The sequence below is a fragment of the Mobula birostris genome, chromosome 14 (assembly GCF_030028105.1).
Source record: "Mobula birostris isolate sMobBir1 chromosome 14, sMobBir1.hap1, whole genome shotgun sequence".
Classification (NCBI taxonomy): domain Eukaryota; kingdom Metazoa; phylum Chordata; class Chondrichthyes; order Myliobatiformes; family Myliobatidae; genus Mobula; species Mobula birostris.
Genome location: NC_092383.1, coordinates 10095184 through 10113850, shown reverse-complemented (window position 1 = coordinate 10113850; position 18667 = coordinate 10095184). Strand labels below are relative to the sequence as shown.

Here is an 18667-nt window from a genome sequence, read left to right as displayed (position 1 = left end):
CAAAATGCCCAGATGGTCCCCTTTCATGTGGTGACGTTTTTCCAAGGACCTTGCAAACAGTGACACCTTGTTACAGATTCCTATTTGCCCCTCCCTTAGCTTTCAAATCCTGCCAAAACAATGCTACAATTGTAGAAAACGTATTTTAATCTAATCTGTCGCAAAAACTCACTAGGTCACTGTTTATAGAATCATTGAGATGATGTGCTTGTAGCAAATCCTAGGTTATTTTTGACATTATGAGGCAGTGGGTAGGCAACAACTGGAGTATTGTGTTCAGTTGTGAATGTTCTAGTCTGTGGATGTAGGAAAGATTTGTCAATCGTTCCAAGTATGGGACATTGCAACTCTAAGGTTAGACTGAAGAAGCTGGGTTGCTTCTTTGGGCGGAGGAGGAGGAATCAAAGTCAGTAAATTTATTATCGAAGAACGTATATGTCACTGTATGCTACCCTGAGATTCATTTTCTTGGGGGCATTCACTGTAAATACAGAGAAACCCAATAGAATCAATGAAAAACTGTACACAACAAAGACAGACAAATAACCAATGTGCAAAAGACAGCAAATTGTGCAGATACAAAAAAGAATAATAACAATAAATAACTGACAAATATAGAGAACATGAGTTGTATGAATCCTTGCAAGTGAGTCAATGGTGTGTAGGGGTAGGTGAAGTTATCCCCTCTGGTTTAAAGAGCCTAATGATTGAGGGGTAATAACAGTTCCTGAACATGGTAGTATGAGACCTGTACCACCTTCCTGATGGCAGCAGTGAGAGAGAGCAAGGCCTGGGTGATAGGGATCCCTAATGATGGATGCTACTTTCCTGTGACAGAGTTTCGTGTAGATAAGCTCAATGGTGAGGAGGGCTTTATACGTGATAGATTGGGCCATTTACACTTCTTTTTATAGGAATTTCTATTCCGGGGCATTGGCGTTTCCATACCAGGTTGTGATGGAATCAGTCAATATACTCTCCACCACGCATCTAGAGAAGTTTGTCAAAGTTTTAGATGTCATGCTGAATATTCATAAACTTCTAAGAAAGTAGGAGCTCTGCTGTGCTTTCTTCGTAATTGTACTTGCATGTTGGGGCCAGTACAGATCCTCTGAAATAATAAAAACCCCTCTCCATCTCTGATCCCCCAATGAGAACTGGCTCATGGACCTCCAGTTTCTTCCTAACGTCAATAATCAGCTCCTTGGTCTTCTAAGGCTCTGCCATGCTTTCTTCATAATGCTTGTATTTAAAGCGGAGGTTGATAGGTTCTTGATTAGTAAGGGCATCAAAGGTTATGGAGAGAAGGCAGGAAAATGGGACTGAGAGGAAAAATAAATCGGCCATGATGAAATGGTGGAGCAAATTTGATGGGAGAAAAAAATGGCTTAATTTTGTTCCTAAGTCTTATGGTTAAAGTGAGAAGGGAAAGGTTTCAAAAGAAACTGAGGGACAACCATTTTACACACAGACCGAGATGCCTCAGGAAGTAGCAGAGGTGAGTATAATTATGACATTTAAAAGGCATATGGATAGGTATATGGGTAGGAATGGTTATAGGACTATTCAGTTAGACAACTTTTTCAGCGCAGATGAGCTGGGCGAAAAAGATGTTTTCATGTTGTATAATTCTGACTCAATGGCTGTGGTTTTTTATTCTTCTCCAAGTAACCATGGGTGTTGTTAGTGCAGTGTAGCAACCTTTAATTTAAGCATTGCTTTGAACAGCTTAAACAACTCCAAAGCAAACAATTATGGTGTAGTTGTCAATTGACTGCCAATTTGGGATTACCAAGGGTCAGCTTTAACTTGCAAACAAAAACCAAAGGTAATTGTGAAGACAGGAGTGTCGGCAGCTCAGTGTAGGTCAGTCAACATCTACAGAGGCAACATTCTCTGTATTTTATAGTTGTACTATATTCCTAAACACAAATAGGATTGCAAAGTGTAGATGGTAGTGTATTGTGTTCAGTTTGGGTCACCTCATCATAGGAAGGATGTGGGAGCTGTAGAGAGGATGCAAAGGAGACTTACCAGGATACCAGGTTAGTCCTGACGAAGGGTCTCGGCCCGAAACGCCGGCTGTACCTCTTCCTATAGATGCTGCCTGGCCTGCTGCGTTCACCAGCAATTTTTATGTGCGTTACCAGGATATTGTCTGGATTAGAGAGCATGTCTTATGAGGATAGGTTGAGCAAGCTGGGGCTTTTCTCTTTGGAGTGAAGGAAGATAAGTGACTTGATAGAGTTATACAAGATAATAAAGGCATAGATAGAATGGACGGCCAGAGACTTTTTCCCAGGGGCGAAATGGCTAATATGACTGGGTATAATTTGGAGGAATATTTTGTAGGGTCATCAGAGTTAGGCTTTGTACAGAGTGGTGGGTGCATAGAACACACTGTCAGGAGGTGGTAGCGATAGAAATACATTAGAGACATTTAAGGGACTCATAGGTAGGCATATGGATGAAAGAAAATTTGAGGTCACAAAATTGAGGAAAAGGTTAACCGACCTTGGAATCGGTTAAAAGGTTGATACTAGAACATAGAAGAGTACAGCACAGAAACAGGCCATTTGGCCCACAATATTTTGCTGAACCAGCTGGAAAGCAGATTAAAAAACACCCAAACACTAATCCCTCCTGCCTACACAATGTCCATATCCTTCCATCTTTCTTACAGCCGTGTGCCTATCCAAATGTCTCTTAAAAGCCTCTAATACATTTGCCTCTATCACCCATTCCAGACATCCAGTTCTCTCTCAATAAAAAACTTACCCCTCACATCCTCCTTGAACCTACCGCACCTCATCTTCAATGCATGGTCTCTGATAGTACACATTTGAACCCTGGGAAAGAGAGATTCTCTATCCACTCTATCCATGCCTCTCATAATCTTGTAAACCTCTATCAGATCTCCCCTCAGCTTCCGCTGCCCCAGAGAAAACAACCCAAGTGTATCCAGCCTCTCGTGATAGCACATGCCCGCTAAACCAGGCAGCATCCTGGTTAAACCTCTACTGCACCCTCTTCAAAGCCTCCCCATCCTTCTTGTTGTGGGGTGACCAGAACTGTACATGATACTCCAGATGTGGCCAAACCGGAGTTTTATAAAGTTGCAGCAAAACCTCCTGGCTTTTGAACTCAAAAATCAACAGTACTGTGCTGTACTGTTCTTTGTTTTCTATGTGTCTGTGGCCTTCTGTTCAGCATCCCGCAGAAACACTTCAAAGGATATTCAATTGGATGTCATGAGGCTTTGCTGAACTGTTGTCAGTGATGGAAAGGCTATGGGTTACATCTGTGCAAACACTGGCCAGGTACACCACACCGATGATAAAGGCCACCCTGTCCCTGACAGAACTTGTTTAGAAGAAAATTCTCAGGCTCTGATTCATTCTCTTGGAACCATTCCTGGTTTATATAGAGGCTGATGAGACACTGGTTTTGAGTTCAGAAAACTCGGCTCGGACTCTGATTTTCCATCAGATTTGTCTGAGAAGTGGTTGTTCTGTTGTTTCTAGTACCAGGAAGGGGACTACTTTGCATCTGAGGACCTAGTTCAGGCAAACCCCGACATTATTCAGGTAGTGGAAATTCACCCTTACAGAACTCACCAATTGCTACTGTTATGCTTTGTAACTTCAAGACTGACATGAAGTTACGTGAAGACATGGGAGTCTGAAATAAAGTCGTAGATGAGATGAGGCCTCTGTTGGTCAGGGTCGACCATGGATGTTAGGTCCTAACTGTCTAGATACACAAGCCAGTGCACTACGATATCAAGATAGCAAGCTCCCCCTCTCCAAGCATCTGATGAACCCAAAGGAACTGCAGAGACCGATACCGTTTGGCACCAGCAGCACCGCAGGAGTTGCCAGTCTGAGTTGAACTCAATGTAAGACTACCTTAAGGACTCTCAACTCCGGATTTTTCCCTCTGGATTTACTCCCGAAGCCTCCCCCATGGGAGGGTATAGCTGCAGGGCAGCGGAGGTTTGAGATCAGAGTTTTCCTTCCCCTAGCTGAACTGCCAACCATAGCTGATGAGCCCCATCTGCCCGAAGCAACTGGTTTTAAAGTGCAAGTAACTTGCCTTTTCCCCTTCTCCTGTTAGTAGAAATAGTTCTCCCAAGCTTAGTAGCTAAGCCACATGTGAAGGCCAGGAGCTGGACTTGGTTGACAGAGGCTCCTTGAGTCGCATGCCTTTGGGAGCGTTTAATAAGTAATGGGAGCTTATCCTCATGACCACCCCCAGCTATAACAATTTTAAGGTACATAGAGTCATAGAAAAATACAACACAGAAACAAGCCCTTCAGCCTGCCTAGTCCGTGCCGAACCATTTAAACTGCCTATTCTCATCGACCAGCATTAGTACATAACCCTCCATACCCCTGCCATTCGTGCACCTATGCAAACTTCTCCTAAACGTTGAAATTGAGCTCGCATGCACCACTTGCGCTGGCCGCTCATTCCACACTCTTGTGACCCTCTGAGTGAAGAAGTTTCCCCCCCCCCCGTGCTCCCCTTAAACTTTTCACCTCTCATCCTTAACCCATGACCTCTAGCTGTAGTCCCACCCAACCTCAACGTAAAAAGCCTGCTTGCAGTTAGCCTATCTTTACCCTAGCTATGCGGGTGTAACTTCGTCTTCACTGTAAGTGAGGTGCATACGTATCATGTGGTGTAATGACATATGCAATTCACATATTTATACATATAACCTGTAATGAGTTATTTAAATAAACAAGAATGTGTGATCAACCTATATCAGTTATCTTACATAAATACATACACACACATATATATATATATATATATATATCTGTCTCTGAAATATTAAATACGTAACAGTTACCTAAAAATTGAGATACTGAAACAAGTTCACCCTCATAGAATTTATGTGGAAAAGAAAGTAAATATGTCAGCATAAAATTATTTTTTCAACTTGCATTTGTAAATATGATACAGCTTCATGTTGCGGGAAATTGGGATTCAGATGGATGTCAAGGAATACAACTGTTTCCACCCACCACCCCATAACACAGGTCACCTGTACAATCTCTAAGAGCGAGGAGTCATGGGAAATGCCTGAGCAAAGGGTTCTATAGTACAAAATCAGAAATCCATCCATTCATTCAGGCTTGTGGTTGAATAATGACCATTGAGAAAAGTCGATGCAGTGCAATTAATTTCATCTCTTGTATATATCTCTGGCTTGGATTTTTTGCAGTAACCAAATCAAGGCAGAGCAAGCCCTTGGGTTCTGGCTACACACATTCTAAGCTTTGCAGAAATACAGAAGACTGGCATGTGGTATAAACCTCATCAGTGCAAAATTAATAGGGCTGGGGAAGGAACTTCTTTACCCAGAGGATTTTGAATTCTGGCCACTCCTTGTACGGTGTGCTTGTGCACGCTCTCCGATGAATGCACAAGGTTGAGATCAGTATATTTAGAGGGGAATAGAAGTAAATGAGCCACAATCTACCCGAGTGGTAGAGTTGATTGGAGGAGCCATACAGGCTGCTATTTCATTTGTCTATATCGACAATACCTTCCCAGGGTTGGGGGTGGCCTCATCTGTCCTCGGCTCCCCTTTGGAGGGAAATTTCTTGGTGAAGGGTACTCAATTTTCTACATTCCAAGGAATAAAGTCCTAATCTGTTCAATCTTTTTCCATATAACTCAGGTCCTCCAGACTGGCAACATCCTTGTAAATTTTCTCTGTACTCTTTTCAATCTTATTTACATTTTTCCTGTAGATAGGTGATCAAAACTGCATACAATACTCCAAATTAGGCCTCACCAATGGCTTATGTTCAAGGTAACATCCCATCTCCTGTATCACAACCTGATGTCATTCTAACATAACTCTCTTCAATGAAGTTGAAAGCTGAGCTCACTTTGGTGTTATAAGACATGGGAGTAGAATTAGTCCATTTGGCCCCATCGAATATGCTCCGCCATTCGATCAAGGCTATCGTACTATCTCCCTCAAACCCCATTCTCCTGCCTTCTCTCTAAAACCTTTGATGCCTTTACTAATCAAGAATTTTATCAAACTCCATTTTGGTATGTGCTATTATTGAAGGTTCTTGATTTAGTCTATCGAGTGGGAGGGTTTTATTGAGCATCCAATGGTAGAAAATAGCAGATGTTGGAAATCTAAAATATGTACAATATGGCTTCCGTCCACATGTTGGGCTTGAGGGCCTGTATCTGTGATGTATATGCTCTCCACTTAACATTTATGTGAAGTACAAGGATGAGCAGGAGGGCTATAGTCCTGGAGCAGGTAGATGGGACAACATGGAAAACCAGGCCAAAGAGCCTGTTTTTGGCCTGTAGTACTCTATGACATGACTCTCTGTGCTGCTTGATATGCTCAGTATTTCAGAAGAACATAACAAAATATCAGGCCCCTCAAGCCTTGTCCCGCCATTTAATAAGATCTGTGTTGGACTTCTCTCTTGAGCCAGAGCCCTCAGTTCCTTAATTTTGCAGAAATGTATATACTTCCTATTTATAGGAAGTTGGGCACGTGGCCAAGTGGTTAAGGCGTTCGTCTAGTGATCTGAAGGTCGCTGGTTCGAGCCTCAGCTGTGGCAGTGTCTGTGTGCCCTTGCGCAAGGCACTTAATTAGACATTGCTCTAGTGTCTGTGCGAGGAGTGGCGCCCCACACAGATTTCCAATCTGCACCTTGTAAGGCATGAAAATGCCCGACGTGGGCCTCTCATGGTCTGAGTCGACCTATTTAAACACCCCTCATGATCTCTCCTTCACTACCTTTGGGGTAGAGAATTCCAGAGATTCACCACCAGTCATCTTCTGACTGTTGATTTTGTATTGGAGAATATTTTATTGCATTCCAACAGCACTCAGTCGCAACCTTGGTAAGTCTAGGACACTATAAATGCCCCTCTTGACTTTTCATGGATTATCAGAAGCATATTTTTCAATTACTGTACTGTTGATGATATTTTGGGATGATAGTTCAAGATTTTTTCCCTATGAATTATTTATTCATATAGAAAATATAGTGTCATTGTACAGGAAAATTGTGATTAAGTGAGGAAAGTTTCAGAAAAGACTCACAACATGGTTGCTGGGACTGGAGCGCCTGGATTAAAAGGAGAGACGGGAAAGATGGGGTCGGGTTTGATTCGAAGAAGGAGTCTGAGAGTCTGAGTGGGAGTGCCAAGAAAGACATTTTTGAAATTTTCGTTATTTTTTTTCTCTCCAACGGCGTTCTGAGAGGCGGGACTGTGCAGGCGTGTGACGTCAGGCAGTGCAGCGCGGCAGATTTAAAAGGGCAGACATCCTGCTTCGGGTTTGATTCAAAGAAGGAGTCTGAGTGGGAGTGCCGAGAAAGACATTTTTAAAATTTTCGTTATTTTTTATTTCTCCAACGGCCTTCTGAGAGGCGGGACTGCGGAGGCGTGTGACGTCGGGCTGTGCGGTGCGGCAGATTTAAAAGGAACAGAGCCTCATAGAGCGGGCAGCGTAGTTTGCGGGCTGCGGAGTGAGCCAGGAGCAGAGTGAAGACTTAAGGGCTTTGGCTCAACGGGCTTAGGCGGAAACAGGCGAGGAAGGTTTGGCATTCATTTTCTGTTGTTATTTGAGGAGAGGGGCAGTATGAGTGTGAGGGCAGTTTGCTGTTCTCAGTGTCGGATGTGGGAGGCCCTGGAGTCTCCAAGCCTCCCGGACGTCTACATCTGTGCCAAGTGCATCGAGATGCAGCTCCTAAGGGACCGCGTTACGGAACTGGAGCTGCAGCTCGATGACCTTCGTCTGGTCCGGGAGAGTGAGGAGGTAATAGAGAGGAGTTGCAGGCAGGTGGTCACGCCGGGGCCACGGGAGGCAGACAAGTGGGTCACGGTTAGGAGGGGGAAGGGGAAAAGTCAGGTAATAGGGAATACCCCAGTGGCTGTGCCCCTTAACAACAGGTACTCCTGTTTGAGTACTGTTGGGGGAGACAGCTTACCCGGGGGAAGCGACAGTGGCCGTACCTCCGGCACAGAGTCTGGCCCTGTAGCTCAGAAGGGTAGGGCAAGGAAGAGGAGGGCAGTTGTGATAGGGGACTCGATAGTAAGGGGGTCAGATAGGCGCTTCTGTGGACGCAGTCCATAGACCCGGATGGTAGTCTGCCTCCCTGGTGCCAGGGTCCGGGATATTTCTGATCGTGTCCAAGATATCCTGAAGTGGGAGGGTGAGGAGCCAGAGGTCGTGGTACATATAGGTACCAATGACATAGGTAGGAAAAGGGATGAGGTCCTGAAGGGAGAATATAGGGAGCTAGGAAGGGAGTTGAGAAAAAGGACCGCAAAGGTAGTAATCTCGGGATTACTGCCTGTGCCACGCGACAGTGAGAGTAGGAATGCGATGTGGTGGAGGATAAATGCGTGGCTGAGGGATTGGAGCAGGGGGCAGGGATTCAAGTTTTTGGATCATTGGGACCTCTTTTGGCGCAGGCGTGACCTGTACAAAAGGACGGGTTACACTTGAATCCTAGGGGGACCAATATCCTGGCAGGGAGATTAGCGGGGGCTACTGAGGTGACTTTAAACTAGAATGGTTGGGGGGTGGGAATCAAATTAAAGAGGCTAGGTGTGAGGAGGTTAGTTCACAACAGGGGGATGGGAACCAGTGCAGAGAGACAGAGGGGTGTGAAGTGAGGGTAGAAGCAAAAAGTACTAAGGAGAAAAGTAAAAGTGGCAGGCCGACAAATCCAGGGCAAGCATTAAAAAGGGCCACTTTTCAGCATAATTGTATAAGGGCTAAGAGAGTTGTAAAAGAGCGCCTGAAGGCTTTGTGTGTCAATGCAAGGAGCATTCGTAATAAGGTAGATGAATTGAAAGTGCAGATTGTTATTAATGATTATGATATAGTTGGGATCACAGAGACATGGCTCCAGGGTGACCAAGGATGGGAGCTCAACGTTCAGGGATATTCAATATTCAGGAGGAATAGACATGAAGGGAGGGGAGGTGGGGTGGCGTTGCTGGTTAAAGAAGAGATTAACGCAATAGAAAGGAAGGACATAAGCCGGGAAGATGTAGAATCGATATGGGTAGAGCTGCATAACACTAAGGGGCAGAAGACGCTGGTGGGAGTTGTGTACAGGCCACCTAACAGTAGTAGTGAGGTCGGAGATGGTATTAAACAGGAAATTAGAAGTGTGTGCAATAAAGGAACAGCAGTTATAATGGCTGACTTCAATCTACATGTAGATTGGGTGAACCAAATTGGTAAAGGTGCTGAGGAAGAGGATTTCTTGGAGTGTATGCGGGATGGTTTTTTGAACCAACGTGTCGAGGAACCAACTAGAGAGCAGGCTATTCTGGACTGGGTTTTGAGCAATGAGGAAGGGTTAATTAGCAATCTTGTCGTGAGAGGCCCCTTGGGTAAGAGTGACCATAATATGGTGGAATTCTTCATTAAGATGGAGAGTGACATAGTTAATTCAGAAACAAAGGTTCTGAACTTAAAGAGGGGTAACTTTGAAGGTATGAGACGTGAATTAGCTAAGATAGACTGGCAAATGACACTTAAAGGATTGACGGTGGATATGCAATGGCAAGCATTTAAAGGTTGCATGGATGAACTACAACAATTGTTCATCCCAGTTTGGCAAAAGAATAAATCAAGGAAGGTAGTGCACCCGTGGCTGACAAGAGAAATTAGGGATAGTATCAATTCCAAAGAAGAAGTATACAAATTAGCCAGAGAAAGTGGCTCACCTGAGGACTGGGAGAAATTCAGAGTTCAGCAGAGGAGGACAAAGGGCTTAATTAGGAAGGGAAAAAAAGATTATGAGAGAAAACTGGCAGGGAACATAAAAACGAACTGTAAAAGCTTTTATAGATATGTAAAAAGGAAAAGACTGGTAAAGACAAATGTAGGTCCCCTGCAGACAGAAACAGGTGAATTGATTATAGAGCAAGGACATGGCAGACCAATTGAATAATTACTTTGGTTCTGTCTTCACTAAGGAGGACATAAATAATCTTCCAGAAATAGTAGGGGACAGAGGGTCCAGTGAGATGGAGGAACTCAGCGAAATACATGTTAGTAGGGAAGTGGTGTTAGGTAAATTGAAGGGATTGAAGGCAAATAAATCTCCAGGGCCAGATGGTCTGCATCCTAGAGTGCTTAAGGAAGTAGCCCAAGAAATAGTGGATACATTAGTGATAATTTTTCAAAACTCATTAGATTCTGGACTAGTTCCTGAGGATTGGAGGGTGACTAATGTAACTCCACTTTTTAAAAAAGGAGGGAGAGAGAAACCGGGGAATTATAGACCGGTTAGCCTAACGTCGGTGGTGGGGAAACTGCTGGAGTCAGTTATCAAAGATGTGATAACAGCACATTTGGAAAGCAGTGAAATGATCGGACAAAGTCAGCATGGATTTGTGAAAGGAAAATCATGTCTGACGAATCTCATAGAATTTTTTGAGGATGTAACTAGTAGAGTGGATAGGGGAGAACCAGTGGATGTGGTATATTTGGATTTTCAAAAGGCTTTTGACAAGGTTCCACACAGGAGATTAGTGTGCAAACTTAAAGCACACGGTATTGGGGGTAAGGTATTGGTGTGGGTGGAGAATTGGTTAGCAGACAGGAGGCAAAGAGTGGGAATAAACAGGACCTTTTCAGAATGGCAGGCAGTGACTAGTGGGGTACCGCAAGGCTCAGTGCTGGGACCCCAGTTGTTTACAATATATATTAATGACTTGGATGAGGGAATTAAATGCAGCATCTCCAAGTTTGCGGATGACACGAAGCTGGGCGGCAGTGTTAGCTGTGAGGAGGATGCTAAGAGGATGCAGGGTGACGTGGATAGGTTGGGTGAGTGGGCAAATTCATGGCAGATGCAATTTAATGAGGATAAATGTGAAGTTATCCACTTTGGTGGCAAAAATAGGAAAACAGATTATTATCTGAATGGTGGCCGATTAGGAAAAGGGGAGGTGCAACGAGACCTGGGTGTCATTATACACCAGTCATTGAAAGTGGGCATGCAGGTACAGCAGGCGGTGAAAAAGGCCAATGGTATGCTGGCATTTATAGCGAGAGGATTCGAGTACAGGAGCAGGGAGGTACTACTGCAGTTGTACAAGGCCTTGGTGAGACCACACCTGGAGTATTGTGTGCAGTTTTGGTCCCCTAATCTGAGGGAAGACATCCTTCCCATAGAGGGAGTACAAAGAAGGTTCACCAGATTGATTCCTGGGATGGCAGGACTTTCATATGAAGAAAGACTGGCTGAACTGGGCTTGTACTCGTTGGAATTTAGAAGATTGAGGGGGGATCTGATTGAAACGTATAAGATCCTAAAGGGATTGGACAGGCTAGATGCAGGAAGATTGTTCCCGATGTTGGGGAAGTCCAGAACGAGGGGCCACAGTTTGAGGATAGAGGGGAAGCCTTTTAGGACTGAGATTAGGAAAAACTTCTTCACACAGAGAGTAGTGAATCTGTGGAATTCTCTGCCACAGGAAACAGTTGAGGCCAGTTCATTGGTTATATTTAAGAGGGAGTTAGATATGGCCCTTGTGGCTACGGGGGTCAGCGGGTATGGAGGGAAGGCTGGGGCGGGGTTCTGAGTTGGATGATCAGCCATGATCATAATAAATGGCGGTGCAGGCTCAAAGGGCCGAATGGCCTACTCCTGCACCTATTTTCTATGTTTCTATGTTTTCCCTGGATTAAAGAAGGCTGAAGGGTGATCTTATGAAGGTTTACAAAATCAACGGGGGCGTAGGTAAAGATGGATTTTCACCGTCCTTTTTTCCCAGCATAGTGGACTGGGTTAATGGTGAATGAGGCCCTGAGAGGAAAATTTTTCACACAGAAGTTGGTTAGTATTTTAAATCAGCGGTCAGAGAAAGTGGGTATGATTACAATCTTTAAAAGCACTTGGACAGATTTAAATCCAGGAAGGTTTAGAGCAGGAGTTCCTAACCTGTCGTCCACAGACCCCTCGGCTAATTCTAAGGCTCCATCGCATTAAAAAAGTTGGGGACCCCTTGTTTAGAGGGCCAAATGAGACTAGGTCAGGAAGGACAGCTGGTTCTACTTGATGAATTGGGCTGAAGTCCCTGTTCCTGTGTAGAATCACTATAACTCTGAGTGCGGTCTCCTCAACTTGAAATGCTTCTGAGTCTCTTCTGGTGCCTGGATTTTCCTCTCAACTAAAATCTTGAAGTCCCACAAAACTCATCTCTTTGACCAACACAATGGATAACAAATCTAATGTCTTCTGTGGTTCCATGCCAATGTTTATTTTATAACACTTTTGTGAAACAGCTTGCAATGTTTGCAGTACTGTGCTAAAGTCTTAGGCACATATATATAGCTAGGGTTCCTTAGACTTTTACACAGTACTGTAGTAATTTTATGTATTGCACTGTACTGCCACAAAAAAGACAAATTTCATGATATATGTGAGTGATGATAAACCTGATTCTGATATGAGTTTCTATTGTGGCCTGAGAGTGGGGAAGGGGGAGAGGGGATTCATGGTTGGGAAAAGGGGAAGGGAGAGGGCAGGGAGCGGGAAGCACCAGAGAGACATTCTGTAATGATCAATAAACCAATTATTTGGAATCTAATGAACCTCGCCTGGTATCTCAGGGCTGGGTGTGTCTGGACCTACACCACTCCCCGCCCTGGCACTTCTCTGCCACCTGTCTCAAACCCCTCCCACGGTGCTTCACCCTCACCATTCCCAACATCCTTTGCTCCCACCAGATCTGCAAAGTCACTGCCCGCTCCACGTTGACAAATACAGTACTGTGCAAATGTAGAGGGCAGTTTGCTCAGGAGAGCATGCGCAGAGTCGCCAGATACCGACGCCATCTCGAATCACAGTAGCATACAAGCGTCTTAGGCTAAATGTCTTAGGCTCCCTGGCTATATATGTGTTGAAGACTTTAACACTGGACTGTACCAAGTTAAAGATGTTGTGAAAATGCAAGTTGTTTCATGTCCTACAGTTTAGTGCTCACATTTCCTTTTATACTTCTGACTCAGAGCACTCCACAGCCAATGGACTTTAGGAGTGAGGTCATTGTTGTAACGTAGCAGCATAGCAGAGTAAACACGCAACCTTCCACAAACCATGTCATGAAAATGATCAGAGCTTGTTTTAGTACTGTTCAGTGAGTGATGGATATTATCCAGGACACAGTGGAGACCTCCTGTCAAAATTATCCACTTAGGAACAACTTCTTCTTGCACTTCCTACACCCTGGAATTGCATGCTGAGCTCTCTGCAGAAGACCCGGAACCCATAACCTCTGACCAAAGACGAGGATGCTCCAAACTGGGCCCGGTTTGACACTTCTTTATAATCTGCAGGAAAAGGAAATTGACGTTGTGTCCTTATTTTTTTCATCATGTGCTATGCCCTCCACATCATGGAGCATAGCTGCACAGGGCGCTGTCGCTGGAAAGCAGTATCCATCATCAGGGACTCCCCACCGCCCAGGTATTGCTTCGTTCCCACTGCTGCCATCAGGAAGAAGGTACAGGAGCCTCAGGACTCACACCACCAGGTTCAGGAAGTTACTTACCCCTCTACCATCAGGCTCTTGAACTAGAGGGGATAACTCCACTCAACTTCACTTGCCCATCACTAAACTGTTCCCACAACCAATGGACTCACTTTCAAAGACTCTTCATCTCATGTTCTTGATATCTTTACTTATTTATTTATTATTATTATTATTATATATCTTTGTATCTGCAGTTTGTTATCTTTTGAATACTGGTTGAACACAGCTGTTGTGATTTTTCATGGATTCCATTATAGTTATGATTCCGTTATGGATTTATTGAGTATGCCTGCAAGGAAATGAATATGGTGACATATATGTACTTCAATAATAAATTTACTTTGAGCTTTGAACGTTTTGAACTTTGAGAGGTGGTGCAGTGCCAGAAGTAACAGGAGAGGTGTGGGTTTCGATTATATTGAAATCATTGAATAAAACAAGTAACAATAGAACAAATAAATAAGAATAGATTTGGCACACCAACTAGCATGGCTGTAGGTCTGCCAGTGACCCTCAGATTAACAGTTTGGCCAGAGAGCGGTTCATAATGTCACCAAGCTATTATGGGGCAAGAGTGCATGTTTTCCACATGGGGCTTGTTAAGATTGGACTCACTGGTCTAAGTCCAAACAACTACAGGAAGAAATTGAGAATCTCAGTTCTGTGTAGGAATATACGAAGGATGCGATGGCACTGTAGGTTCACCAGGATGTTGAATCGATTGGAAGACCTTAGTGATTAGATAGGCTGAACTTGCTACTTCAGCACCAGTGATCACTGATTGGAGTTCAATTCCCACCACTGCCTGGAAAGCGTTCGCACATTCTCCACCTGACCGTGTGGGTTTCCTCCTACATTCCGAAGGGTTAGTGAGTTATGGGCTCCATAGTTGGATGCATCAGCAAGGGAGATGAGGCTGAGTACAGGGCTACGGTAGGAAACATTGTCACATGGTGTGAGCAGAATTATCTGCAGCTTAATGTGAAAAAGACTAAGGAGCTGATGGTAGACCTGAGGAGAGCTAAGGTACCGGTGACCCCTATTTCCATCAAGGGGGTCAGTGTGGACATGGTGGAGGATTACAAATACCTGGGGATACGAATTGACAATAAACTGGACTGGTCAAAGAACACTGAGGCTGTCTACAAGGGTCAGAGCAGTCTCTATTTCCTGAGGAGACTGAGGTCCTTTAACATCTGTCGGACGATGCTGAGGATGTTCTACGAGTCTGTGGTGGCCAGTGCGATCATGTTTGCTATTGTGTGCTGGGGCAGCAGGCTGAGGGTAGCAGACACCAACAGAATCAACAAACTCATTCGTAAGGCCAGTGATGTTGTGGGGCTGGAACTGGACTCTCTGACGGTGGTGTCTGAAAAGAGGTTGCTGTCCAAGTTGCATGCCATCTTGGACAATGTCTCCCATCCACTACATAATGTACTGGTTGGGCACAGGAGTACATTCAGCCAGAGACTCATTCCACCGAGATGCAACACAGAGCGTCATAGGAAGTCATTCCTGCCTGTGGCCGTCAAACTTTACAACTCCTCCCTTGGAGGGTCAGACACCCTGAGGCAATAGGCTGGTCCTGGACTTATTTCCTGGCATAATTTACATACTACTATTTAATTATTTAAGGTTTTATTACTATTTAATTACTTATGGTGCAACTGTAACGAAAACCAATTTCCCCCGGGATCAGTAAAGTATGACTATGACTATGGCTTCAGTGTTGGTACTGGAAATGTAGCGACACTTGCAGGTTGATTAGCGCAATCCTCGCTGGTTTGATTCACTGAATGTTTTGTTACTTCAACGTATATGTGAAAATAAGGCTAAACTTTATCTTTTTATCATTTTTCCCTGTTACATGGAAGGCTGACAGATCTGAGAGACTTGTATAAACCTTATGAGGGAGCATTGATGGGGTAGACAGTCAGAATTGTGTTCCCATGGTTAGTGGTATTAAAACGAGTGCCTAGGTTTATGGGGAGATCTAAAGAGGAATGAGATTTCTTTTGCACAGAACATGATTGAAATCTGGAACTCACTACCAGAGGTGGTGGTAGAGACAGATACAGTCACCAAATTTAAGAGGAATTTAGAAAAGCTCTTGAATAGGCAAGGCCTAGAGGGATATGGACCTAATGCTGGAAAATGGGGTTTCAGTAGAATGTCAGCATGGATTTGATGGGCCGAAGGGCCTGTCTCCCCTTCTGCACAGCTCTGTGACTGAGAACAGGGTGGTGATTGAGTGAGACTTTATTCTTATTTGGCGAGAATTCAGAGACCAAGTACCAGCAGATGAGCAATTGTCACCTTACGTCTTCCAATGTGCTCAAAACTCACAGCCATTTAGACTGGGGTGGCTGTTAACTCTGCAAGATAGGTGCAGCTTTGGGTGTACAAAGCAATGCACTTTGTGTTGTAGGCCAGCATTCTGGGATCCTGATCGACATTTTCCTGTATCCTCACTGCTTCACCCAGAGCAATGCAGCGAATATTGTGAGCCTGCGTTCCTCTCAAGTTGGAGATAGCCCAGGCTGACGCAGCTGCTGGGAGCTGTTGTGGGTGGACCTTGGGGACTTGAACCCTTTCAGCTGAAGTCTGGAAATCTGGGTTCAGATCCAGCTTCACGGTCTGCTGAAAGGATGTGTGTGCTCATTGTCGGTAGTTGTTTTTCACATTCTCCCCAAAATTTCAAAGAAATTTTAAATGTAAGAGGAGAAAATAAAAACTCCTGAATCGAAATCTGGGTTTAAAAATAAACTTTGTGATTTATTGGATTTCTGATGCAGAGCCACGCCCAAAACATCTGTGTCCATTTGGTTAAAAGTGTCTTTCATAAATCTTTCTGAATTTCCCACAACCACGCTATTATTCAGTCTTTTATGCTGCTGTATTTCTACTGCTGATTTTTATTTGCATGATTTTTTTTGCACAGCTCAAAATAAATTTATAAACAAAATAGATATAAATCACCATATACAGTCCTGAGCTTCATTTTCTTGCAAGATTTCCCTATCTTGCTTTTAACAGTAACTACAAATGTTTGTACAATGAAACATATAATTATTGACAAAAACGTACATAGCAATTTGGACAACCAATGTGCAAAAGACAACATAGTGTGCAAACACAAAAATAAAAAAACAAATAATAATAATAAATAAATAAGCATTAAGTATCAAAACCATGAGACCTTGAAAATGAGTCTATTGGTTGTGGGAACAGTTGAGTGAAGTGAAGTTAAGTGAAGTTATCCCGTTAGGTTCAAGATCCTGATAGTTGAGTGTAGTTTTTCATGAATTCCATTATATTTCTTTATTTTCCTGAAAATGCCTGCAAGAAAATTGCATTGACATTAAAAAGTAGGGGTTGCCTTAATTTTTATATTTTGTGTCATCTCCAACAGTTAAGCCCTCCCTCAGTAATACACGGGGGTCTTTGTCAACATCCACCTCAATTAGGACTTGCCTTTCATCTTCCTGAATCAATGTTTCCAAGTAAATGTATTATTGAAGTATATATGTGTCATACTACCTTGAGATTTGTTTTCTTGCAGTCATTTACAGGAAAATAAAGAAAGACAACAGAATATATGCAAAACTATGCGTGAAGACTGCACAAAATTAACATGCAAGTGAAGACAGGCTGTGCAAATACTAATAAGTAGATAAATAGACCGATAAGTAAATAAATAAATAAAAACTGAGAACCTGAGTCGTAGTGTCATTGAAAGTGAATCTATAGGTTGTTCAATCAGTTCTGTGTTGAGCTGAGTGAAGTTATCCACACTGGTTCAGGAGCCTGATGGTTGTAGACTAATAACTGTTCCTGAACCTGGTGGTGTGGGACCCAAGTCTCCTGTACCTCCGGCCCGATGGTAGCAGTGAGAAGAGAGCATGGCCTGGATGGTGGGGGTCCTCGATGATAGATGCTGCTTTCTTGTGACAGCACTCTTTGTAGCTGTGCTCAATGATGGGGAGGGTTTTGCCTGGTGATGGACTGGGCTGCATTCTCTGACCCATGGTTAAGAGGCTTATCAACTCAATGCTCACTAGATATTGTTTCTTAAAAACCAGAACTGAAATCCAACCTGGAGAATGCCATGAGCTGTAAAAGTGTTACACTAACTGCTACACTACGGTGGTGCCAGGGCAAGGCAATAAGTGTCCACCTTGCCAGTGGCTTCCACAGCCCAAAATAGAAAACAGAGAATGCAGATTCTGGTTTTTGGTCTAACACTCTGATTTTACATTTCAGATTAACCGAGAGAGCTGGTGCCCCAGTCCCAGTTTGGTTCAAACAAAGGAGAGTCCTGAAACAGCTGGTAAGTAGTTATTCACCTTTCACACCTTTCACAAAGCTGGACTGCAGCAAGAACAGGATGGTGATGAATTCTGAATCTGCTTTGCCGGTGATCAAGTTTCATGAACGACTGCAACTATTAATTGTCCATCATCCTGTGGTCCAGAGATAAATTGAAATGAGAAAGATAATTAAAAATTTGAAGAAAAACTACAGTTGTTGGAAATGTAAAATTAAAAACACAAGATGCTGGAAAAACTCAGGCAGTCAGACTGCATTTTTGGGAAGAGGAATTGAGTTAATATTTCAGAATCAAAAACAGATTTATTGTTACTGACATATGTCATGAAATTTGATTTGTGGTAGCGATACATAAGCATTACTGTAACTTACAATAAGAAAATATACAAATAGATAGTGCAAAACGAGAGCAAAATATTCATGGACCATTCAGAAATCTGATGCCAGAGGGGAAGAAGCTGTTCCTAAAACTTTGAGCATGTGTCTTCAGTCTCCTGCACCTTCTCCTTGAAGGTAGTAATGAGAAGAAAGCATTTTTTCTGGGCAATGAGGGTACTTCATGATGGATGAAATTTTTTGAGGCATTGCCTTTTGAAGATGTCCTTGCTGGTGGGAAGTACAGTGCCCGTGATGGAGCTGGCTTGAGTTTACAATGCTCTGCCGCTTTTTCCGCAACTGTACAATGGCCCTCCGTACCAGATGGTGATGCAGCTAGTTAGAATGCTCTTCATGGTACACCTGTAGAAATGTGTTAGAGTTTCGTAATGTACCAACT

General features: G+C 43.5%; 1 protein-coding gene across 5 annotated transcripts in view; it reads left to right on the top strand.

Annotated features, from left to right (window-relative positions):
• The window catches only part of akap13 (A-kinase anchoring protein 13), a 561754-nt gene that overhangs the window by 314554 nt on the left and 228533 nt on the right, over positions 1-18667 (top strand). For all 5 annotated transcript variants that reach the window (XM_072278084.1, XM_072278087.1, XM_072278081.1 and 2 more), the window contains one exon: positions 17827-17893. In XM_072278084.1, the coding sequence (XP_072134185.1) occupies positions 17827-17893 (67 nt within the window). The remainder of the gene's footprint in view (positions 1-17826; positions 17894-18667) is intronic.